The 26,212-nt window shown below is 46.5% G+C and overlaps 1 protein-coding gene across 2 annotated transcripts in view; it reads right to left on the bottom strand.

The window, feature by feature from the left end:
- The window catches only part of PHACTR1 (phosphatase and actin regulator 1), a 396,039-nt gene that overhangs the window by 44,391 nt on the left and 325,436 nt on the right, over positions 1–26,212 (bottom strand). For both annotated transcript variants that reach the window (XM_040432504.1, XM_040432503.1), the window contains 2 exons: positions 16,964–17,116; positions 13,640–13,834 (listed from right to left, as the gene is read on the bottom strand). In XM_040432504.1, coding sequence (XP_040288438.1) covers positions 13,640–13,834; positions 16,964–17,116 — 348 coding nt within the window. The remainder of the gene's footprint in view (positions 1–13,639; positions 13,835–16,963; positions 17,117–26,212) is intronic.

Genomic DNA, 26,212 nt, shown 5'->3' with positions numbered 1-26,212 from the left:
CAAGCTGCCACCACACCGACCCTACGACTGCCCTATAGAACTGTTGCCCGGGGCCGAAATACCCTTTGGCAGTATCTACTCCCTCTCAGAGCCTGAACTCTAGGCTCTGAAAGAGTACCTGGACGAGGACCTGAGGAAGGGGTTCATCCGGCCCACCACCTCCCCCGCGGGAGCCCCCTTTTTCTTCGTAGAGAAAAAAGACTCCTCCTTGCGTCCCTGCATAGACTACAGAAAGCTTAATGATATAACCGTAAAAAAACGGTACCCGCTCCCACTGATTTCCGAACTCCTTGAGAGACTCCGGGAAGCGAAGATCTTCACCAAACTCGACCTTCGAGGGGCCTACAACCTCGTCCGAATCCGCCCTGGGGACGAATGGAAGACCGCCTTCCGGACACGTTATGGTCATTTCGAGTACCTGGTCATGCCTTTCGGACTCTGCAATGTTCCCGCCACCTTCCAGCACTTCATTAACGACGTCCTCAGGGACATGCTGGATCTGTTTGTAGTCGTTTACCTGGACGACATCTTGATCTTCTCTGAAGACCTCGAGCAGCACCGCGAACACGTCCGCAGGGTACTGCAGAGACTCAGACAGAACTCTCTCTATATCAAGCTAGAGAAATGCGAGTTTGAGCAAACCACCACTCAGTTCCTCGGATACATCATCTCCCCAGAGGGCCTAAGTATGGACCCGGGGAAGGTCCAAGCTGTGATGAACTGGCCCGTTCCAAAAAACGAGAAGGAGATACAAAGATTCATTGGCTTCGCCAACTTCTATCGGAAGTTTATCCGGAACTTCTCCAAGGTCATAGCACCAATCACCCAACTCACCAAGAAGGCAGTCCCCTTCTCCTGGACACCCGAGGCCCAGGAGTCCTTCACCAAGTTGAAACTCCTCTTCACTTCTGCCCCAATCCTAATCCACCCGAACCCCGAGCTCCCATTTACAGTCGAAGTGGATGCATCAGACTCTGCGGTGGGGGCAGTTTTGTCACAACGGACAGGGGAGAGGATGCTATTACACCCGTGCGCATATTTCTCCCGCCAGATGTCCCCCTCCGAGAAGAACTATGACTACGGGAACAAAGAACTACTGGCGATCAAGGATGCCTTCTCCGAGTGGAGACACCTGCTGGAGGGAGCCACCAACCCCATAATCGTACTAACTGACCACAAGAACTTCGAGTTCATCCGCAGCGCTAAGAGACTCTCAGCCAGACAGGCCAGATGGAGCCTATTCTTTTCCCGCTTCAACTATCTCATCACCTATCGCCCTGGATCAAAAAACGGCAAGGCTGACGCCCTCTCCAGAATGTTTTCCGAGCCCTCACAGAGTAACAAGGGCCAAAATAACATCTTACCCGAGAGAAGGGTCGTAGGGGCCACCTACTCTAAAGAACTCCTGGGCACAATCAAAGAAGGATATGAAAATGACCCCTTCCTCTCCCACCCCACAGGCAATGTCAGCCTTACGTTTAAGAACGGTCATTGGTTTCATCAGGACCTACAACTATATGTACCAGAAATCGCACGGCTCGAAGTGCTCAAACTCAACCATGACTCCAAGGTGGCCGGTCATTTTGGCACAAGAAAGACCCAGGAGCTTCTCTCCCGCTCCTTCTGGTGGCCAACATACAAGGAGGACATCAAGAGGTACATCTCCTCGTGCACGGTCTGTGCCCGCAATAAGACTCCTCGTTCCTCTCCCGTGGGTCTGTTACAACCCCTCCCGATTCCCTCCCGCCCCTGGGGCTCGATCTCCATGGACTTTGTGGTAGACCTTTCTCCTTCAAAAGGGATGAACACCATCCTGGTCGTGGTCGACCGTCTCACCAAGATGGCCCATTTCATCCCCTACAAAGGCCTACCCACAGCCAAACAGACGGCCGATCTTATTCTCAGAGAGGTCTTCAGGCTGCATGGGATCCCGGACGACGTGGTCTCCGACCGAGGCGTACAATTTGCCTCAAAGTTCTGGAAGAACTTCTGCCTGGCGCTCGGGGTTAAAGTGAACCTGTCCTCTGCTTTCCACCCTCAGTCAAACGGGCAGACGGAGAGAACTAATCAGACCCTAGAGCAATACCTACGCTGTTTCCGCTCCCACCTGCAGGATGACTGGCTGGATGATCTCCCCACGGCCGAGTTCGCCTACAACAATGCTGAGCACAGCTCAACCAAGCACAGCCCCTTCTTTGCTAACACAGGCTCGCACCCGGTGTTCATTCCCCACCTACCCGTCGCCTCCACCCTCCCAGCAGTGGCCGAACGCCTAACAACCCTACAGGAGGCACAAAAGAACATTATAGACAACCTCCAGCTTGCCCAGAGGCGCTTTAAACAGGGAGCAGACAGACGTCGCAAACCCACCCCGGGCTTCCATGTGGGAGACAAGGTGTGGCTGTCCACCAGGAACCTCAGATTGAAGGTCCCCTCCAAAAAATTTGCCCAAAGATACATGGGTCCGTTCCGGATCACCGCACAAATCAACGAGGTCACTTTCCGGCTCGACCTTCCGGACTCCATTAGGGTGCACCCTGTCTTCCATTGTTCTCTCCTCAAGCCATACGTGGAGAACACCTTCACAGGCTGCCACTCTCCCCCTCTACCACCCGTGACGGTACAGGGTGAAGAAGAATACGTTGTCGCAAAGATTCTCGACTCCAGGATCCACCGGGGAAGACTACAATACCTAATTGGGTGGGAGGGTTACCCTCCTGAGAATAACTCCTGGGAGCAAGAAGAAAATGTCCACGACCCCAGACTGGTAAAAGAGTTCCACCAACGGCACCCTGGTAAGCCTGCCCCTGCGGTGCCCGGAGGTCACCTTGGAAGGGGGGGAGTACTGTCGGGATTCGAACCCGTGACCAGCCACATCCCAGGCGGTAGCCCTGCTTACTAGGCTACCGTCCTCTCTGGACATTCCTCCCTGAAGCCTATTAGTTAACCTCAGTCTTGCCAAGCCTTGCTCATTACCCTTGATTCCCCACACCTGGTACTTCCCTATATAAGTCCAGCCCCTTGCACTCCAGTTTGCTGATTATTGAGCTCCTGAGCCTTGATCAAGCTTCTCCTCATCTGCTGCTCTTGTTACTATTGAAAGTCCACTGCTGACCAGGAATTGCCTACCGACTACTCTTCTGCTTGTCCCTACCTACTGAACTGCTACCACCGTTGCCATCCGGATTGTCTGACTACGCTTACTGCCGCCTGCCCTGACCCACCGCCTGCCTACTGACTACGCCTCTGCCAGACTTCCTGCACCTACTACCTGCCTGCGGTCCTTGCCACTGGGCTCCACTCCTACCTCTAGCCAGCGGTCCTCTGACTCAGGTGAGCCTGTAGGACTGTTACATCAGAGCTGCTGCATAAAGTGCGGGCCGTCTGTGACCGCTTTCGGCGTTCTCACCCTGCTGCTGCTCGCCTGTCAGTGCTGCAGCGTAACTTCTGCCTTCCTGCTCACCGCCTCATATGCGACGTGCCCACAAGGTGGAACTCCACCTTGCACATGCTGGCCAGACTGGACGAGCAGCAGCAGGCGATAGTGGAGTTTCAGCTGCAGCACGTATGGGTTAGTCGCTCGGCGGAACAGCCCCACTTCACCACCAATGACTGGGCCTCCATGCGAGACCTGTGTTCCTTGCTGCGCTGTTTCGAGTACTCCACTAACATGGCCAGTGCCAATAACGCCGTTCTCAGCGTTACTATCCCACTTCTATGCCTCCTTGAAAAAACGCTCATGGCGATGATGGAAGAGGATGTGGCACAGGAGGAGGAGGAAGAGGGATAATTTCGTAGGGTTTCCGGCCAGTCATTCCCAAGTGGCTCCGAGGGTGGGTTCCTGCACCCACAAACCCAAGGTACACAATTGTCCAGCCAGGGCACAGTTCTGGAGGATGAGGAGGTGGAGTATGAGGAGATGGAGGAGGAGGAACCATGTTCACAGCAGGGTGGCACCCAGACCAGCTCATGGCCATCACTGGTGCATGGATGGGGGGATACAGAGGACACAGACGATACACCTCCCACAGAGGACCGCTTTTCGTTGCCTCTGGGCAGCCTTGCACACATCAGCGATTACATGCTGCAGTGTCTCCGCAACGACCGCAGAGTTGCCCACATTCTAACTTGTGCTGATTACTAGGTGGCCACGCTGCTGGATCCCCGTTACAAGGCAACATACCGTCCTTAATCCCGTCACTGGAGTGAGATCGTAAGATGCGCGAGTACAAGCGCAAGCTGGTAGACGCGCTGCTGGTGGCATTCCCACCTGACAGCGGGGGCCCAGTGGAAGCACAAGGCGAAGAAGAGGATGAGGAAGAGGTCGCCAACGCAGCTGGGGCACCGCCAGCACCTCAGAAGGCAGGGTTAGCATGGCCGACATGTGGAAAAGCTTTGTCAGCACGCCACAACAACCAGCACCACCAGCTGATAAGGAACGTCTTAGCAGGAGGCAGCATTTCACCAACATGGTGAAGCAGTATGTGTGCACACGCCTACATGTACTTAATGACGGGTCTGCCCCCTTCAACTTCTGGGTCTCCAAATTGGGCACATGGCCTGAGCTTGCCCTTTACGCCTTGGAGGTGCTGGCCTGCCTTGCAGCCAGTGTATTATCTGAACGTGTGTTTAGCACGGCAGGGGGCGTCATCACAGACAAGCGCAGCCGCCTGTCCACAGCCAACGTGGACAGGCTCACGTTCATTAAAGGGATTCTGTCACCAGGTTTCACCCCTGTCAGCTAAACATATGCTGATGTTCAGGGCCTCATCAGGATTCCTAATGTGGGCTTCTAAATGTGATCCGTAGCCTTATTTTGCTAAAAAACAGGTTTTACTAACCTCTCACTCAAAGAAATAAGGTGCCCAAGGGGATGTCAAGGGATGCAAGGTGCCGGCCGCACCCACCGCCGTTCGTGCCCAGCGCCGCCTTTCCAGACTTCTACACCGCCAACTAATCCTCTGTGCCGCCTCTCGCTCTCCCTCCCTCCCCCTGCTGTAAGATATCGCGCGTGCGCACAGGGCTCTGAGAGGCTGGCGCCAGAGTGCAGGTCATATCTGGGTTGAGCGAAGTGCCGGCGCATGTGCACTTCGCTTTAAGAAGCCAAATCGAGAAGTCCGCACATGCGCATCAGGCAGAGCCCTGTGCGCACGTGCGAGATCTTACAGCAGGAGGAGGGAGGATGGAGGGAGAGCGAGAGGCGGCACAGAGGATTAGTTGGCGGTGCAGAAGTCTGGAAAGGCGGCGCTGGGCACGAACGGCGGTGGGTGCGGCCAGCACCTTGCATCCCTTGACATCTCCGTGGGCACCTTATTTCTTTGAGTGACAGGTTAGTAAAACCAGTTTTTTAGCATAATAAGGCTACGGATCACATTTAGAAGCCCACATTAGGAATCCTGATGAGGCCCTGAACATCAGCATATGTTTAGCTGACAGGCGTGAAACCTGGTGACAGAATCCCTTTAAAATGAACCAGGCATGGATCCCACAAGACTTGTCTGTACCTTGTGCAGAATAGACATTTATACCACCATCAAACATACATTGTTGTACTCAAGTCAAGAGCAATGATTCTTTGTTTTCTTTTTTTCTATTTGTCACAATATTTTGGGGGCTACCTACCCAATAAAAAAGAAAAAAAAAACATTGTTGGCTACCTCCTCCTCCTCCATTGCTGCCTCCACCTACAACACCACATTCACCGCCTCCTCAACCTCCGACTCCATATCCACCTCCTTCTCTGAGTTGCAGGTTAAAAATGTGTAATTTTAGCTATTTCCCTATCAACATTTGTTTGCAGAGCAGTTGCCATGCTCTTAAGCACATTTTACTGCCTTTTACATCCCTCTAGCCTTTTCAAGGACTATTTTATAGCCATTTTAATGCAAAAAAGTGCCAATTTTAGTGCCCAAAATTGAAAAAATTCTTATTTTCAATTGTCGGGTGACATTTTACAATTTTTGGCATATACAAACCCCTGCTGTGCCTGGGTGACAGGGGCCAAAATCTATCAAAATCCTCTGTTCTATTGCTGGGTGACAAGATCCCCCTTTTGCCGTCAATGAACCAGTGCTGAGCCTGGGTGACAGGGGCCTAAATCTATCAAAATCCTCTGTTCTATTGCTGAGTGACATGAATCCCCTTTTGCCGTGAATGAACCCCTGCTGTGCCTGGGTGACAGGGGCCTAAATCTCTCAAAATCCTCTGTTCTATTGCTGGGTGACACGAATCCCCTTTTGCCGTGAATGAACCCCTGCTGTGCCTGGGTGACAGGGGCCTAAATCTTTCAAAATCCTCTGTTGTATTGCTGGGTGACATGTACCCCCTTTTGCCGTGAATGAACCCCTGCTGTGTCTGGGTGACAGGGGCCTAAATCTATCAAAATCCTCTGTTCTATTGCTGGGTGACATGAACCCCCTTTTGCCGTGAATGAACCCCTGCTGTGCCTGGGTGACAGGGGCCTAAATCTCTCAAAATCCTATGTTCTATTGCTGGGTGACATGAACCCCCTTTTGCCGTGAATGAACCTCTGCTCTGCATTGCTGACAGGGAACTAAATTTAGTGAAAACATCTGTTACTGATTGGAAGATGCGCGACTGCAAGCGCACGCTGCTGATGGCATAACCACCTGACAGCGGAGGCACAGTGGAAGCACAAGGCGAAGGCAGAGGAGGAGGAAGAGGTCGCCAACGCAGCTGGGGCACCGCCAGCACCTGAGAAGGCAGGGTTAGCATGGCCTAAATGTGGAAAAGCTTTGTCAGCCTTGGAGGTGCTGACCTGCCCTGCAGCCAGTGTATAGTGTGAACGTGTGTTTAGCACGGCAGAGAGCATTATCACAGGCCACAGCCAATGTGGACAAGCTTACGTTTATTAAAATGAACCAGGCATGGATCCCACAGGACTTGTCCGTACCTTGTGCAGAATAGACATTTATACCAGCCTCAACCATCCATTCTTGTACTCAAGTCAAGTGCACTTATTCTTTGTTTTATTTTGTTATATGTCCCAATATTTTGGGGGATACCCCAATTTAAAAAAAATAAAATAACACAAATCAGTGTTGGCTACCTATTCCTCCTTCACCGCCGCTTCCACCTACACCGCCGCGTCAGCCTACACCGCCACATCCACCGCCTCCTCAACCTCCTACTCCTAGATCCAGATTGTTATTTTAAATTTTTCTGTATTTTATGTTATTTTAAGTCATTTCCCTATCCACATTTGTTTGCAGAACAGTTGTCATGCTCTTAAGCACATTTTGAAGCCCTCTAGCTCTTTCCAGGACTATTTTAGAGCCATTTTAGTGCCCAAAAGTTTGGGTCCCCATTGACTTCAATGGGGTTCGGGTTCGGGGTCAAGTTCGGGTCCCGAACCCGAACTTTTTTTTCCAAGTTCGGCCGAACTCGTCGAACCCGAAACATCCAGGTGTCCGCTCAACTCTATATGTTACGAAAAACTATAAAATGCAACACTAAAATGTATAAAACACTAAAACACAATATAAAACTTGCTAGGAATAAGGTGCAAAAAAGATTCCTGTCTTTATTAAATAAACCAGTTTGTCCTTATTGATACATCTGGTGTAACGCTGGATTGCTGGTAACCTGTACGCTTTAATATAGCGTTGCATCCAAAAAGTCATAAGTGGCAGTTTTTTGTAACCGCAATATATTGGTAGTATGCGGATAAATAGTTGCTCACTGAGCACTCACCCCACCTGATGGTATGTGGTCTTCACTCTGGCTGGTGTGCACTCAGGTGTGTGTTTTCCAGGCGGATTAGTACCTGTGTTCCGGTAAGACTTTCTTGCAGTTGCCTGAACTGCCTCTATGTCCCGCTCTATACACAATTCTCGCGAGAGTTGGAGTGCAAGTTCACGGATTCAGGTCGCTTCTTGCCTTTACTTTTCAAATTGCTGAAGGATCATCTCCCTAAATTTAAAGGGGTTCTGCACTTTCATTTAACTGATGATCTATCCTCTGGATAGATCATCAGCTTCTGATCGGCGGGGGTCCGACACCCGGGACCCCCGCCTATCAGCTGTTTGAGAAGGCAGCGGCGCCGCAGCCTTCTCACTGTTTACCGCTGGCCCACTGACGTCACGACTAGTATCAACTAGCGTGGGCGGGGCTAAGCTCTGTTTACTTGAATGGAGCTTAGCCGCGCCCACGCTAGTTGATACTAGTCGCGACGTCAGTGGGTTGGGGGCCCGGCGGTTAACAGTGAGAAGGCCGCGGCGCTGCTGGAGCGCCGCTGCCTTCTCAAACAGCTGATCGGCGGGGGTCCCGGGTGTCGGACCCCCGCCGATCAGAAGCTGATGATCTATCCAGACGATAGATCATCAGTTAAATGAAAGTGCAGAACCCCTTTAATCGTAGAATTAAAGTCGCATGGCCATGCTTCAGTTACTTGTGGAATCTTTCAGAGCATCGGTATCCAGCACCAGATGCGTTTCAAGGTCTTGCTGACCTCTTCCTCTGTGGTTTTTGGTTAACCACTTAGGAAGAGGTCAGCAAGACCTCGAAACGCGTCTGGTACTGGATACCGATGCTCTAAAAGATTCCACAAGTAACTGAAGCATGGCCATGCGACTAACTTTACGATTAAATTTAGGGAGACGATCCTTCAGCAATTTGAAAAGTAAAGGCAAGAAGCGACCTGAATCCGTGAACTTGCACTCCATCTCTCGCGAGAACTGTGTATAGAGCGGGACATAGAGGCAGTTCAGGCAACTGCAAGAAAGTCTTACCGGAACACAGGTACTAATCCGCCTGGAAAACACACACCTTAGCGCACACCAGCCAGAGTGAAGACCACATACCATCAGGTGGGGTGAGTGCTCAGTGAGCTACTATTTATCAGCATACTACCAATATATTGCGGTTACAAAAAACTGCCACTTGTGACTTTTTGGATGCAACGCTATATTAAAGCGTACAGGTTGCCAGCAATCCAGCGTTACACCAGATGTATCAATAAGGACAAACTGGTTTATTTATTGCGACAGGAATCTTTTTTGCACCTTATTCCTAGCAAGTTTTATATTGTGTTTTAGTGTTTTATACATTTTAGTGTTGCATTTTATTGTTTTTTTGTAACATACCCTATATTATCAACATTAAATAGTGTGCCTGCTCTATGGTGGTTAGAGTGCTTACCTAATAAGATTAATTCGTCTAGTGTGTATGTATTGAATAGGGTGATTCAATTTCAGGTTTAAAGGGAACCTGTCACCGGGATTTTGTGTATAGAGCTGAGGACATAGGTTACTAGATCACCGCTAGCACATCCGCAATACCCAGTCCCCATAGCTCTGTGTGCTTTTATTGTGTAAAAAAAACGATTTGATACATATGCAAATTAACCTGAGTTGAGTCCTGTCCCTGACTCATCTCATGTACAGGACTCATCTCAGGTTAATTTGCATATGTATCAAATCGTTTTTTTGACAAAATAAAAGCACACAGAGCTATGGGGACTGGGTATTGCGGATGTGCTAGCGGCCATCTAGTAACCCATATCCTCAGCTCTATACACAAAATCCCAGTGACAGGTTCCCTTTAAGCACCTATGCATAGTCATAGGGGGTGAGCCACCCTATCATCTACTTCCACTCTTTAGAATTAGATGACCTAACATTGAAGGGTTCTCCAGTCCCATACTGATTTTCTTTGTTTACATGCAGAACTTCCTGTTTTCATCAGATTTCTGCAGGGTTTGCTAACCAAATCCAGTATGGTTTGCTCTGCAATGTCTCTCAGGGTTTGCTACACCTACCAACCTGTCCCTCCTATAGCAATCACACCTTCTACACCTCCCCTGTTCATGCAGTCTAAGGCTACTTTCACACTGGCGTTTCTGGGTCCGCTTGTGAGATCTGTTTCAGGGCTCTCACAAGCGGCCCAAAAGGGATCAGTCCAGCCCCAATGCATTCTGCATGGGTAAGGATCCGTTCAGAATGCATCAGTTTGGCTGCAGCGTTTTGGTGACCGTCTGACTATGCGGAGCCTAACGGATCCGTCAAGTAGAGTTGTTGCGATACCAAATTTTTGATTCGGTTTCGATACCATGAAAAAGTATTGCGATACTCGATACCATTCGATACCACGCGAAAAAAATAAACAAAAAAAGCCACGTGCATTCCTCATTTTTAAAAATGGCGAATCGCGCAGTTTTTATTTTATTTTTTCTGTTCCGGCATTCACCACCTAGATTTTTTTTTTATATTTTAATAGTTTGGACTTTTCTGACGTGGCGATGTAATATGTTTATTTATATATTTTATATGTGAAATTGGGAAAAGGGGGGTGATTTATACTTCATATTTTAGTGGGTTTTTTTTTTCCACTTTTTATTTAATAACTATTTCCCCCCTTAGGGGCTAGAACCTGGGATCTTTCATCCCTTTTCCTATTCACCCTGATAGATCTCTATCAGGGTGAATAGGACTCCACACTGTCCCTGCTGCTCTGTGCTTTGTGCACACAGCATCAGGGATGTTACCATGGCAACCAGGGCTTCCTGGCTGCCATGGTAACCGATCGGAGCCCCAGGCTTACACAGCTGGGGCTCCGCTCAGAAGCTGCCACTGCACCACCAATGAGGGGGAGTGGAGAGGTCCCTGTGGCCACTGCCACCAATGATTTTAATACTGGAGGGTTGAGAGGGGCCGGCGCACTGTGCCACCAATGATTTTAATGGGATGGGGGGATTGAGGGGGGGGGCACACTGCACCACCAATGATTTTACCCCTTTATACAGGAGGCGGGTACTAGCAGATCAGCGGCAGTTAACTGCCGCTGATCGCAGCTCCCTGTCAGGGGCAGGGTGCCGGCAATGCGATTCTGCTGCCGGCACCCGCCTCCTGTATGTGTTAAAGACTGACTACTGTATATGAGTCCAGACTTTCACTATTAGGCCACACAGAGCGGCGCCCAGCGATGTCTCAGCACTCACCATTTAGTCCTGGGCGCCGCTCCGTTCGCCCGCAGTGCCCCATTACTGTCTCCTCTCCTGCTCCACATGCTGCTGATTACTATCGGAGCGATGGGAGGAGACATCAGCTTCACTAGTGGGCGTTCCTTCTCCCTGGCTGTAGCGCTGTCCAATCGCAGCGCAGGGAAAAGGAACGCCCACTAGTGAAGCTGATGTCTCCTCCCATCGCTCCGATAGTAATCCTATCATTGGTGGCGCAGTGCGCCCGCCCCTCCTCCGCCCCTCTCTTCTCATTGCCGCCCCTCCTCCACCCCCTCTCTTCTCATTGCCGCCCCTCCTCCGCCCCTCTCTTCTCATTGCCGCCCCTCCTCCGCCCCTCTCTTCTCATTGGTGGCAGCGGCAGCAGCACAGGGGGAGGGAGGACAGCTTCCTTCTCCCCGTGCTGCTGAGAGAGAACATGAGCGCGCCGATAGCAGCGCGCTCATGTTCAGAGATACTAGACTGCGCAGAAGCGCAGCCCAGTATCGAAAAAACGGAAATCCCGGTATCGTATCGATACCGGGACAAAAGTATCGATTGGGTATCGAAATTTCGATACCCGCAACAACCCTACCGTCAAGACTTACAATGTAAGTCAATGGTGAGAGATCAGTTTTTCACTGACACAATATGGTGCAATTGAAAACGGATCCGTCCCCCATTGACTTTCAATGTAAGTCAAGACGGATACGTTTTAACTTAGACTTTTTTTGAATGAATAATGCTAACAAATACGTTATTAAAGAATACAAACATTTGCATTATTCATGCGGATCCGTCTGTGCAGATACAAGACGGATCCGCACAATACGCGAGTGTGAAAGTAGCCTAAGGCCTCATGCACACGACCGCTGTGTGTTTTGAGCAAAACGGACAAGAGTAGGACAGGTAATATTTCTTTTGCGGACCACGGAACGGAGCAACAGATGCGGACAGCACACGGAGTGCTGTCCGCATCTTTTGCAGCCCCATTGAAGTGAATGGGTCCGCATCCAAGCCACAAAAACTGCGGCTCGGATCCGGACCAAAACAACGGTCGTGTGCATGAGGCTTATGGGAGATGCACTATGTTCCTATAGGGCCCTGCCACAGGCAGGGCTCTATAGGAATGTTGCCATGGCAGGCCTCTGATCCTTCAGAGGGCCCGAGGTTGCCACAGCAACCGAGCGGCTGCCTCGATTTTGGCATGGCGATGCAATCCCGCCATAATTTTATGGGTTTCATTTTACACTGTTCCCTATGCAGTAAAACTGACCTGTTAACTTCATCCTCCAGGTCCACATACTTTTGGCCATGTAGTGTAGTTTGAATAAAAGACATGAATGACTAATAAATGAGAAAACAAAAACTGACAAACATATGCAACTGTGCATAGGGACAACTCATGACGACCAGAAAGCCTTACACAATGGTGGTACTGTAATGCTAAAGTTGGTACAAAAGCTATGATTCAGCAATTTTCAAATGAAAAATGTACTTCAGGCCTGGAATATAAATTCGGATTCAGGCCAAATATATGAAATAATATACCGGTACATTGCTGGAAAATGAAAGAACAGCACCTGGAAAACGTAATGCACCTGAGCTGAGATTGAGAAAGTATAAACTGCTAGTGGTGCTGGTCTATGATCACACAACCAAGGTGGTGCACCCTTTATTTCGGATTCTGCAGCAGGGTATATGTTGAGGCAGGGTCACATTATTATTGGGTGGCATCCCCTTGTTGTGATGCAGGTTGCCACTCTGGAATAGTAACATTCATACAGATACTGGATATCATTCTGTAATATGGAATTCCACGGTCTTTTAATTTGGACCCGTAGTTCAGTCAAGGTAATTGTTGGCTGCTGTGCATGAAAGATCCATCACTCCATCCTGTCCCAGGAATTCTTCACGGGGAACAGATCTGACAATCGGGCTGGCCAGAAAAGCTGATAGATACACTGAACAGCACGTTGCGTAATGCAGGCAGTGTTGGAACACAACGTCTCCTGAGTCAAAAGAGGCAGTAGGGCTGGTTCCCCAATGTCCTGGACATACTGAAGGCTGGTAATACCAGACTGGAAAGCCATGGTACGTAGTTAATTGCACCTCATACCATGACTCTCAGTTTTCGTCCTACACAACATTCTCTTCTTGGCCAGCAGCATCTCCAAATCTCTCCCCCATGGAGAATGTCTGAGACTTGATGGGGTAACCGATCTCCCTTGCACAGCAGCCAACCACCAGCTTGGCTGAACTATGGGTCCAAGTTGAAATACCACAGGTGCATATGCAGCATCTGTATGACCATTAATATGCCAGAGAAGCAGTATTCATGTGACCCTGCCTCAACTTATACCCTTCCTTAAGAACCCTATGCATTCCCTATGCGCAAAGGGTTTACCGCCTTGGTGGTGTGATCATTGACCAAGCACCACTAGCTTTTTGCACTTTCTCAATCTCAGCTCAATCACATTAAGATTTCCAGGTGTTCCATGTTCATTTCATTGCATTATTACACTATACATGCAGTAACTTGGTCATGAGTGGGCTGGCCAAGACCTTCTGCATTACATTAGGAACTAATCCTATTATGGGAAACGATCAGTTGGGAAATATGGGTGATACACCCATAAAAATCAAGAATGAAGATGTATACAAGGCGAAGTAGCTTTCTCTTACCTGCTATATGATTGGCAAATCTGGAAAGAGGTTTAGGAGGCAGGGCAGGGGGCTGCTTGAGGAGAGTTAGTGGTTTCACAGGGGTGTCCTCATGGTCTACAGGGTAAGTTGATTTTTTGGGGGGCAGTAGCAGGGTTGGCTTGTATGATGGATCCTGGGATAGGGATCCTGGCTCAGATGGGAGATCTTCGGATACTGAGGAACACAAACCACATCACAAACATGACGCTGTTACATGTGAGGATAGCAACAAACGTGTGACAACAGCATGGACAGTCGCTACGTATATGGTATGAATAGAACACAATTGCATAATTTCAACAACCAGAACATGTGGGTAGCATACCAGGCACTCAGTAATTATCATACTACATATAATGGTAATGGTAGCTGCAAAGTCACTTAGTTTGGAGAAGGCTGTATTAACATTTTACACAAGCTAGACTTAGCTAACATTTAAAAAATTGAATTATTGTTATGTTCATTAGTTTTTTCTGCCACAAATAATCCTTATAACAGCAACATAAACATTTTTTGCAAATAGAAAGTTGCATGTGATCTATATTAGGGCTGTCCACTAGATGTCGCCACTGATACAGTGATCACAGCAGCGATCAAATTATTTCTTTCAGCCTGAAACATGAAGCCGCCTCTTCCAAGCATCAAGAAAATCAGTAAATCAGAAACAGCTGTTACATGCAAATAATACACAAAAACACTTAACATTCCCAAAGGAACTATAATATATTCCCCAGGATACTGCCTAATATAATAATAGAAAAAATACAATTCTAGATCAGGAGTAGAAAATCTGCTTCGGCAACCTAGATTACTGGCTTGCTCAATGTCCACCCAATTCAACCCAGAGCCGAATAAAAAATATTCAGGGTTCATATCTTCCAGAAGAGGTGTTCATAGTCCACTACCCTGACACGCAGATTGGGGAATATTTACTAAAACAGGCGTTTTACATGGTAGTCTTAATCTATCCCCTGCTGGCATCATATATGGCAGAATTATTAAGAGATGCAAGGGAGCTGGTGTAGATTTCAGGTATCATCATAATTATAATTAGGCCTCAAACACACGAGACTGTAGGTGGCCCGTGCCCATATTGTAGTCTGCAAACAGCGGGTTCACAATATACGGGCACCGGCCATGTGCACACTGTATCATGGATGCGGAACGTTTCACTTGAATGGGTCCACAATCTGGGAGATACGGTCCGGTGTGGAACGGAGGCACGGATCGAAAGCCCGCGGAAGCACTGTGGAAGTGCGTCTGTGGGTTTTCTGTCCGTGCCTCTGCACAGCAAAATAGTGCATGCACTAGTAGTGCGGGCCGTCGGATGCGGATCGCGGACCCCATTCCGTGTCCACAGATGGTGGGCACACGGTTGGTGCCCGTGCATTGCTGACAGCAATTTGCAGATCGCCCACTTTTTGAAAAAGTGGCGAGCAGTGCACAGAACTCCAAAAAAGTCGCAAAATTTTGCACCAGGGCTGTGCGCTACTTTGCAACTTTTTGACACCAGTTTTCTGGCATACAGGGATTGACAAATATCCTCTACAACCGTGCTGGGTTTTACTCCTGCATCTATCATGTTGTTCTGGGTTTTATTCCTCTATCTCAGTTATCAGAGAAGCTACATGCGGCAGCCAGAAATAGCCTGCTCACAAGTGCTTTCCTGACTGCTTAATACAGACACTCGGCTGTGACTACTTGGGGGAAAGTTTCGACATTGGTGTATCCATCAACTCCCCAGGCTGCCACCTACAGAAGTTCTCTGATGACTCGGCCATAGTTGGACTTATCGCAGGTGAGGACGACTCAGAATACAGACAGGGGACACAGGATTTTGTGGACTGGTGTCAGCGGAACCAGCTCCAGATCAACGCAGGCAAAACCAAGGAGCTGGTGGTGGATTTCCACAGACACTGGCCCTCTGCTTTGGTTACGGTGAACATACAGGGAACGGACATTGAGGTGGTGGACTCTTATAAGTACCTGGGTGTTCACCTGAACAACAAACTGGACTGGAGCCATAACACCAATGCTCTTTTCAAAAAGGGTCAGAGCAGACTCTATCTGTTGAGGAGACTGAGGTCCTTTGGAGTGCAGGACCTTCTTTGACTCAGTGGTGGCATCAGCCATATTCTATGGTGTGGTTTGTTGGGGGCTTATCTGTGGCTGAGAGACAGAGATTAGATAAGCTCATTAAGAAGGCCAGCTCTGTCCCAGGTTGTCCCCTTGATCCAGTGCAGGAGGTGGGTGACAGAAGAACTCTAGCAAAATTAACATCACTGTTAGGCCGCATGCACACAACCGTGGTGTGTTTTGCGGTCTGAAAATCGCGGATCGGCAAAACACGGACAGCCTTCAATAAAATGCCTATTCTTGTCCGCAAAGCGCAGACAAGAATAGGACGTTATATTTTTTTAGCGGGGCCATGGAACGGAGCAACTGATGCGAACAGCACACAGAGTGCTGTCCGCATCTTTTGCGGCCCCATTGAAGTAAATGGATCCGCATCCGAGCCACCGTTTTGGGGCCTTAGACAATGTCTCCCACCCCATGCACGAAGCTGTTGTGGAGGTGGAGAGCTCCTTCAGTGACAGACTGCTGCATCCTAGGTGCGCGAAGAAACGTTATCGGAGGTCCTTCCTCCCAGCAGCGGTTAGGATTTATAACCACCACTGTTCCCAGAAACCCAGTAGTGAATTTTTAAAGTAAATTCTGTGTTATGTTTTTCTTGTATTTTACTCTTTAATTTCTAATTACTCTTATTTTGCTCCTGTTGTGAATGTCATTGCTGCTGTTATGCCAAAATTTCCCCACTGAGGGACAATAAAGGGATTTTCTTCTTCTTCTAACTACTAGGGAAGAATGAGGTGGTACTGGCTGTGACTACTGAAGTAATGAGTAAGAAGGCACAGAAAATTGATGTTGACAAACAGATTTTTTCTTTTTTATGAACAATATATCCAAATATCATGGTAAATATTTTTTTACGGATTAGAAAACTACAATGATTGATAAAGATTATCAGTAATATGTCTATGGCTCTGTATACTAATATGAATGCATTAGCTTTATTGTGAGCCATAAAATGATGATAATTACAGTGAAAATGGTCTGCTCAAGTGCCACCAGCCACAAAAAAAAAATCACGGACACAGCTATTTTATTTCACAGACGCCGGAAAAAAAAAGTGCAAGATTTTTACGGACGGTCCAGGAATTTCAGATAATGGCTTCTCTTTGTCCTAGACACCTATATCATACAACTCACCAAAGCTGACTATAAAAATGCATGGGTAGTTACCTGTCCCATCCATGAGTTCAGAGGTTGGAAGAACTTCATATGCACAAGTGTCCCCTGACACCCCTGAACTTGAGTCTAGCTCACTTATGACTGGAAGTGAGGACGAAGGACTACCATTTTCCATCATTCCATCTTCATTCTGCAGGTCACCATCTGAAAGTAAAGGAGGGCAGGTTTATTTTGGTCTAAAGTAAAAAGTATGCCCCCAGATGGCTTCTACTCACAGCAATGTCTCAGAATGGCAGCATTATGATCCTCACATCGGTAATTATGCACACAACCAATGAAGCTTCATATGGGTCATCTGAGGCTAAATGAACATCACCAGACTAAAGGACTGTTCTGCATGATCACAAAGCTCACGTCATATTGTCTGACCTCTCGTAGATGTATAATCATTATGCATCTTATTAATTCCGCCAGCATATGAGGGCAAACACTATGAAAGCCATTACAACTGGCGATGTAATCAATGTCATGTAATATTGTGAGGGAAATGCCTGGAGAGATACTTAATGGATACAAATGTAAGCGGTGGCCCTGTGACAGCAGTGTCATCCTCGTACAGATGGCTCTGCATTCCAAACATTACTCTCATTCTCCGGTCAGCTTATTTCTGGCTGGTAATATGATACAGTTATTATACAAGATGCTATGAGGTAGCTATTATAACATTATATCACTATATACATCCGATAAGGGCTGGTAGAGATGGGGAATCTGCTGTAAATGATTTTCTATTAGCTAAACCATAGAAAGCTGCAAGCACCACAAGGTAACACATTCTATGTGCTAAGCAAGCAGCAGCAAACACACAAGTAGACCTACTGTATGATTTCATGTAGATAAACTGTGTAGGTATGAGCTTAGCGAACCAGAAATATTTGGTTGCCACAGATTTCTTCTATCTCATTAATATATTAAAAGACTGTCAGCCTTAAAATAAATAAATAAATGCTCTAGTGCTTTTAAAATTAAAAATGAAGCAACTTTTCAAATAGTCTGCATTAAAACCATGTTGTGTCTGCAGCTGCTACTAAGACTTGTATATCTCCATGGTAACAGACAACAACAAAAAGCCTGTGTAGTCTGATCCTCCCTTCCATCTGACCGCTAACATACATTAGGTGAATTAGCAGGAAGCAGGTGACAAAATGAATGATTTTTGCAGAATCAGACTACAAGGAGTCTGTTAGCATGGACACACATTGCATTGCATATACCTGTGCTTCTCCGGATATCTTTCTTTTTACATAGTAACATAGTAACATAGTACATAAGGCCGAAAAAAGACATTTGTCCATCCAGTTCGGCCTGTTATCCTGCAAGTTGATCCAGAGGAAGGCCAAAAACCCTGTGAGGCAGAAGCCAATTTTCTCCACTTTAGGGGAATAAAAAATTCCTTCCCGACTCCAATCAGGCAATCAGAATAACTCCCTGGATCAACGACCCCTCTCTAGTAGCTATAGCCTGTAATATTATTAAGCTCCAGAAATACGTCCAGGCCCCTCTTGAACTCTTTTAGTGTACTCACCATCACCACCTCCTCAGGCAGAGAGTTCCATAGTCTCACTGCTCTTACCGTAAAGAACCCTTTTCTATGTTTGTGTACAAACCTTCTTTCCTCCAGACGTAGAGGATGTCCCCTCGTCCCAGTCACAGTCCTGGGGATAAATAGCTGATGGGATAGATCTCTGTACTGACCCCTGATATATTTATACATATTAATTAGATCTCCCCTCAGTCGTCTTTTTTCTAAAGTGAATAACCCTAATTTTGATAATCTTTCAGGGTACTGTAGTTGCCCCATTCCAGTTATTACTTTAGTTGCCCTCCTCTGAACCCTCTCCAGCTCTGCTATGTCTGCCTTGTTTACAGGAGCCCAGAACTGTACACAGTACTCCATGTGTGGTCTGACTAGCAATTTGTAAAGTGGTAGGACTATGTTCCTATCACGGGAATCTATGCCCCTTCTGATGCAACCCATTATCTTGTTGGCCTTGGCAGCAGCTGCCTGACACTGGTTTTTGCTGCTTAGTTTGCTGTTTATTAAAATTCCTAGATCCTTTTCCATGTCAGTGTTACCGAGTGTTTTACCATTTAGTATGTACGGGTGACTTGCATTTTTCCTTCCCATGTGCATAACTTTACATTTATCAGTGTTAAACCGCATCTGCCACTTATCTGCCCAAGCCTCCAATCTATCCAGATCCCTCTGTAGTAGTATACTGTCCTCATCAGTGTAAATTACTTTACACAGTTTAGTGTCATCTGCGAAAATTTATACTTTACTATGCAAGCCTTCTACAAGATCATTAATAAATATATTGAAGAGAATAGGGCCCAATACTGACCCCTGAGGTACTCCACTAGTGACAGTGACCCAATCTGAGTGTGTACCGTTAATAACCACCCTCTGTTTTCTATCATTGAGCCAGTTACTTACCCACTTACAGATGTTTTCTCCCAGTCCGAGCATTCTCATTTTATATACTAACCTTTTATGTGGTACAGTGTCAAATGCTTTGGAGAAGTCCAGATATACGACATCCATTGATTCGCCGCTGTCAAGTCTAGAACTTACCTCCTCATAGAAACTGATTAAATTAGTCTGACATGACCGATCCCTCATGAAGCCATGCTGATATGGCGTTATTTGCTTATTTCCGTTAAGATGCTCTAACATAGCATCTCTCAGAAAACCTTCAAACAGTTTACCCACAACAGATGTTAAACTTACCGGCCTATAGTTTCCAGGCTCTGTTTTTGGCCCCTTTTTGAATATTGGCACCACATATGTCACGCGCCAATCCTGTGGGACATTCCCTGTCAGTATAGAGTCTGCAAATATCAGAAATAAGGGTCTGGCTATGACATTACTTAATTCCCTTAGGATACGGGGGTGTATGTCATCCGGTCCTGGCGATTTGTCTATTTTAATCTTTTTAAGTCGCTGATGTACTTCTTCCTGGGTCAGACAGGACACTTTTAATGGGGAATTTATTTTTACATTCTGCATGTCATCTGACAGTTTATTTTCCTCAGTGAATACATTGGAGAAAAAAATATTTAACAGCTTTGCTTTCTCCTCGTCGCTCTCTGCGACTCCCCCCTCATTACTCTTTAAAGGGCCAACACCTTCAGATTTATACTTTTTAACATTTATATAATTAAAGAACATTTTAGGGTTAGTTTTACTCTCTTTGGCAATTAATCTCTCGGTCTCTAGTTTGGCCGCTTTTATTTGTTTTTTACATGTTCTATTTTTTTCCTTATAGTTTTTCAGTGCTTCCGTGCTACCCTCCTGTTTTAGTGTTTTATATGCTTTCTTTTTGTCATTTATTGCTTTCTTTACAGTTCTATTTATCCACATTGGTTTCTTTTTGTTCCTTAACCTTTTATTACCATACGGTATGTACCTCTCACAATGAGTTTTTAGGATGTTTTTAAAGGGTTTCTATCACTTGGGATCACATAATTTGATGTCAGACACTAGCGATTTGCTAGTGTCTGCTCTTGCCAACCATCCTAATATAACAGCTTTTGGCCCTGCGGTTTTGATAGAAAACGAACTTTTATAAATATGCTAATGAGCCTCTAGGTGCTATGTGGGCGTCATTAGCACCTAGAGGCTCCGTCTACCTTCATACACAGCCGCCGCCCAGCTCGTCCCTCCAGCCCGCCCATGTCCTCCTCCGTGTGACGCAGCGGCCGAATTCTCGCGCATGCGCCGTGCGCGGCTGTATTCGGCGCATTTGAGATGTCTGAGCTCTGAGCGGTCAGACATTCAATGCGCATGCGCCGAATACAGCCGCGCACGGCGCATGCGCGGGAATTCGTACGCCGCGTCACACGGAGGATCGCATTCAGGAAGACATGGGCGGGCTGGAGGGACGCGCTGGGCGGTGGCTGTGTATGAAGGTAGACGGAGCCTCTAGGTGCTAATGACGCCCACATAGCACCTAGAGGCTCATTAGCATATTTATAAAAGTTCGTTTTCTATCAAAACCGCAGGGCCAAAAGCTGTTATATTAGGATGGTTGGCAAGAGCAGACACTAGCAAATCGCTAGTGTCTGACATCAAATTATGTGATCCCAAGTGATAGAAACCCTTTAAAGATATCCCATTTTGTGTCTGTATTTGTGAGGACTTTGTCCCAGTTAGTTTGGCCTATGGCCTCTCTTAGTTGGCTAAATTTAGCTTTTTTGAAGTTTGGTATTTTTGTTCCTCCCTGTAGAAACGCTCTTTTGAATGATAATTGGAAGGTTATTACTTTATGGTCACTATTTCCCAGGTGTCCCCAACCTGCACGTCTGTTGTTCTGTCAGGTCTATTGGTTAATACTAAGTCCAGTATGGCCGTCCCTCTAGTCGGGTCCTGAACCAGTTGGGAGAGGTAATTGTTTTTGGTTATTGCCACAAACCTGTTTCCCTTATGAGATATACAAGTTTCAGTTTCCCAGTCTATATCTGGGTAGTTGAAGTCCCCCATAATAACCACCTCATTATGATTTGCCGCCTCGTCTATCTCGTTTAGTAGTAGATTTTCTGTGGACTCTGGTATATTCGGTGGTTTATAGTAAACTCCTATTAGTAATTTATTGTTGTTTTTAGCTCCATGTATCTCTACCCATAGTGACTCCACATGTTCATGTCCCTCACTTATATTTTCTCGGACTGTGGGCTTTAGACAGGACTTTATATAAAGGCAGACCCCTCCCCCTCTCCGGTTTTGACGATCCTTTCTAAACAGACTGTAACCTTGTACATTAACTGCCCAGTCATAGCTTTCATCCAGCCATGTCTCAGTTATTCCCACTATGTCATAGTCCTCCTCACACATCACTAATTCCAGTTCACCAGTTTTATTAGTCAGGCTTCTGGCATTAGTATACATACATTTGAGAGGTTTATGTTTTTTTTTTACCCTACACCTTTCCTTCTCAACTGTTCTAGTCCCTCCTTCCATTCCTCCCCCATTCTTATTACCTTGCCCCTGGTCTCTATCTGCACTATCTTCCCCTCCTATAATGTAATTACCCTCCCCCCCAGTCCCTAGTTTAAACACTCCTCCAACCTTCTAGCCATCTTTCTCCCCAGCACAGCTGCCCCTTCCCCATTGAGGTGCAGCCCGTCCCTACGATAGAGCCTGTAGCCGATAGAAAAATCGGCCCAGTTCTCCAGGAACCCAAACCCCTCCTTCCTACACCAGTTCTTGAGCCACTTGTTAATCTCCCTAATCTCCCATTGCCTTTCTTGTGTGGCTCGTGGTACAGGCAGTATTTCGGAAAATACTACCTTTGAGGTCCTTGCCCTCAGCTTTTGACCTAAATCCCTGAAATCATTTTTAAGGACTCTCCACCTACCTCTAACTTTGTCATTGGTTCCGATATGGACCATGACCGCTGGATCATCTCCAGCCCCTCCCAGTAATCTGTCAACCTGATCCGCGATGTGTCGAACTCTAGCGCCAGGAAGACAGCACACTGTTCGGCGATCACGGTCTTTGTGACAGATTTCCCTATCTGTTCCCCTAATAATGGAGTCTCCCACTACCAGCACCTGTCTGGCCTGCCCTGCTCTCCTGGTTCCCTGCTTACTGGAGCTGACATTCCCCTGACTGGCAGAGGAAGTGTCTGGCTGCAGCAGTGCCGTCCCCGGACTGACATCCCCCTCATCTGCCAAACGTGCAAACTTGTTGGGGTGTGTCAGATCAGGGCTAGCCTCCCTGGCACTCTTCCCTCTACCCCGCTTTCTAACTGTTACCCAGCTAGCTACCTCACTTTCCTCAGCCTCCTCTCTGTCACCCTCCCCCTCATCTACCCCAAAGAGTGCTTGCTCGGTGAGAAGCAAACTCTTTTGCAAATTATCAATGCCTCTCAGTGTTGCAACTTGCCCATTTAGAGACTCGATCTGCGATTCCAAACGGGTAATTTGCAATCTTAGTAAGGAATGGCATGTTTTTTTTACAATGGCATGATTACTATTGTTTCTCCCCTTCATTACAGTCAATACAGTACCAATCCAGCTATGAGCTGATCTTAATCATGTCTGACAGGTATGAAGGTAGTACGTATGTGAATGTTTGTGAACCCTTTAGAACTTTTTAGATTTCTGCATAAATTTGACCTAAAACTATATCAGATTTTGATACAAGTGCTAGAAGTAGATAAAGATAACCAAATGGCTCAAAAATACGAGACTTGATCACTTATTTATTGAGGGAAATGATCCAATATCACAGGTCTGTAAGTGGCAAAAGTATGTGAACCTTTAGGATTAGCAGATAATTTGAAGGTAAAATTAGAGTCAGGTGTTTTCAATCAAGGGAATAACAATCAGGTGTGAGTGGGTGACCTGTTTTATTTAAAGGACAAGGATCTATTAAAATCCGATCTTCCCAACACGTTTGTGGAAGTATATCAAGGCACGAATGAAGGAGTCTGAGGACCTCAGAAGAAGAGTTGTTGATGCTCATCAGGCTGCAAAAGGTTACAAAGCCATCTCTAAAGATTCTGGAATCCACCAATCCACAGTCAGATTGTGTACAAATGGAGAAAATTCAAGACAATTATTACCGTCCCCTGGAGGGGTCAACCAGCAAAGGTCCCACCAAGAACAAGGCATGTTATCGTCCACAAAGAAACCCAATGTAACTTCTAAACAACTAAAGGCTTTTCTCAGATAAGCTAAAGATAATGTTCATGAGTTTACAAACAGGAGGGCACTAAACAACGATGGTGTTCATGGCAGGATTGCAAGGAGAAAGCAGCTGCTCTTCAAAAAGAACATTGCAATGAGAAGCTCTATGTTTGGAGAAAGAAAAACACTGCATTCCAGCATACAAATCTCATCCCATCTGTGAAACATGGTGGTGGTTGTATCATGGTTTGGGCCTGTTCTGCTGCATCTGGGCCAGGACATCTTGCCATCATTTATGAAACAATGAATTCTGAATTGTCAGGACATCTGTCCATGATTTGAATCGCAGCAGCAAAACAACAACCCTAAGCACACAAGTCATTCTATAAAAGACTGTTTAAAAAAAAGAATATTGTTAACCTTTTGGAATAGCCAAGTGAAAGATCTGCCCTTAATCCAATAGAAATGTTGTGGAAGGACCTGAAGCAGGCAGTTCATGGGATGAAACCCACCAACATAACTGTGTTTTGTAAGGAGGTATGGGCTAAAATTCCTCCAAGCCAATGTCCTTATCGATGAATACCAGGAACGTTTAGGTTCACATACTTTTGCCACTCACAGACATCATTTTCTTCAATAAATGACCAAGTCTATTTTTGACTACATTTTTTCATTTGATTATACATCTATTATTAGGACTTGTGTAAAAAGCTGATGTAATTTTAGGTCAAAGTTATCCAGAAATATAGAATATTCTGAAGTGTTCACAAACTTTCAAAGTGCCACTGTACAATGTCTTCCATAAGGTTGCCAGGCAAATTATCCCTAACAAACACTATATGTCAGATTAAAGGGATTGTCCCATGAAGACAACACAGTTTAGAGATAAGTCTCTGATCTGGGGGGAAGGGGGGTACTGACTGCTTGGGTGTCCGTCTGTCTTCACAATGGGGACCAATGCTCCTTGTTTGAATGGAAAGACAGACATGCATGTCCAACCCCCTATACGTTATGTGACTACTGGAGATAGCCGAGTACAAGCGTTTGACTATCTCCAGCAGCCCCATAGAGCTGAATGAAGTGACTGCTCCGAATTTTTGGGCAATGTTTATTAAGTTAGTAAAGGTAGCAACATAGAGAAAATAACTAGTCATTCGGTATAATGTCCAAGTCATTTCCACATTCCTTAGGGAGCAGTTTTCTTTATGAGAAGTGTCTTCAGCTGAGTAGCTGAATTTGGATTCATACATGTGGCACGAGTTATAGCCAATTTCTCTTGTCCAACTGATGACAAAATTATTCAATTCAAGAAGAAACAATGTAAGACTCAAGTTAATAAAACACTAGAAGCACCAAATTACCAAGTACAAATGGTGCCCTGTAAATCATTTCTACGCGGGCCCATCCAATTATGAGGACATGAATAAAGAGCTCTAACTGATTCATATTTCCTGCTCAGAGCTACAAGCTTTCACAGACATCAGTCTTAGGTTTATTGGGTCCTACAGTTTGTCATTCACATTATGAATACAATTTACATACCTAGTATGATTGAAAAAACAAAAGATGTCAATTCCATTGGGGAAAGCAAAACAGTTAATGCCTGGTCTATGTTCTGACTTAAAGACCTGTGGAAATGTTCTTTCATCCTTCTTGCAGTCCAAGAGCCATATCTAGCTGTATCTAGGGTTGTTTTTTTGTGGGCTCCTCATTTGTATTTTACAATGGCACCATTTTTTGGTAAATATAATTTATCTGCTCAGCTCCTCCTGCTCTAGGTTGCTGGCAGATTACATTGCATGGTGACAGGTTCCCTTTAAATCTTGCTTTTCTGTCCATTCAGTAGCAACGTAATCACTACATCCCAAGCAACACAGGGTAAATGTATCATTCCCCTTAAAGGGGTTTTCTCATCTCAGACAATGGGGGCATATCACTAGGATATGCCCCCATTGTCTTATAGGTGCGGGTCCCACTGCTGGGACCCGCATATATATCGAGAACGGAGCCCCAAAAGTGAAGGAGAGCGCAGCCGCCCTCCATTCATTTCTATGGGGCTGCCAAAAATAGCCTCGGCTATTGCTGTCTGCCCCATAGAAATGAATGGGAGCATGGGCCGCGCATGCACGACATGCTCCCATTCACTTCTATGGGAGAGGCGGGGATTAGCGCTTGGTGGTAGACGGACTCCGGGAAATCTGGGGTCCTCCATCCACAACGCTCCCTGCTCCGTTCTCGATATAGGTGCAGGTCCCAGCGGTGGGACCCGCACCTATCAGACAATGGGGGCATATCCTAGCGATATGCCCCCATTGTCTAACATGGGAATACCCCTTTAAACCTCTTTTTGGCGTAGAAAAGTCCACCGGATTCAATGCATTTGCATCTTTTTTAGTCGCAATCTGCATTTTACGCCTCCTGTGCCTCGTCATAAATTACCTTCCTCCTCTGGCACCGTAGGCCCTAACAAGGCTAGCATAGAACACGCTGGCTGTGATAGATCAGGGCCATCATTTTTGAACATTATAATTCTTCCTATCATTCCATGAGATAAATTTAAGCTAAAAAGAAATGCTCTTGGATTAGACGAATGCAACGTGTTTGAAA

This window comes from Bufo bufo, chromosome 5 (assembly GCF_905171765.1).
Source record: "Bufo bufo chromosome 5, aBufBuf1.1, whole genome shotgun sequence".
Lineage (NCBI taxonomy): Eukaryota > Metazoa > Chordata > Amphibia > Anura > Bufonidae > Bufo > Bufo bufo.
This window is presented reverse-complemented; position numbering and strand designations above follow the sequence as displayed.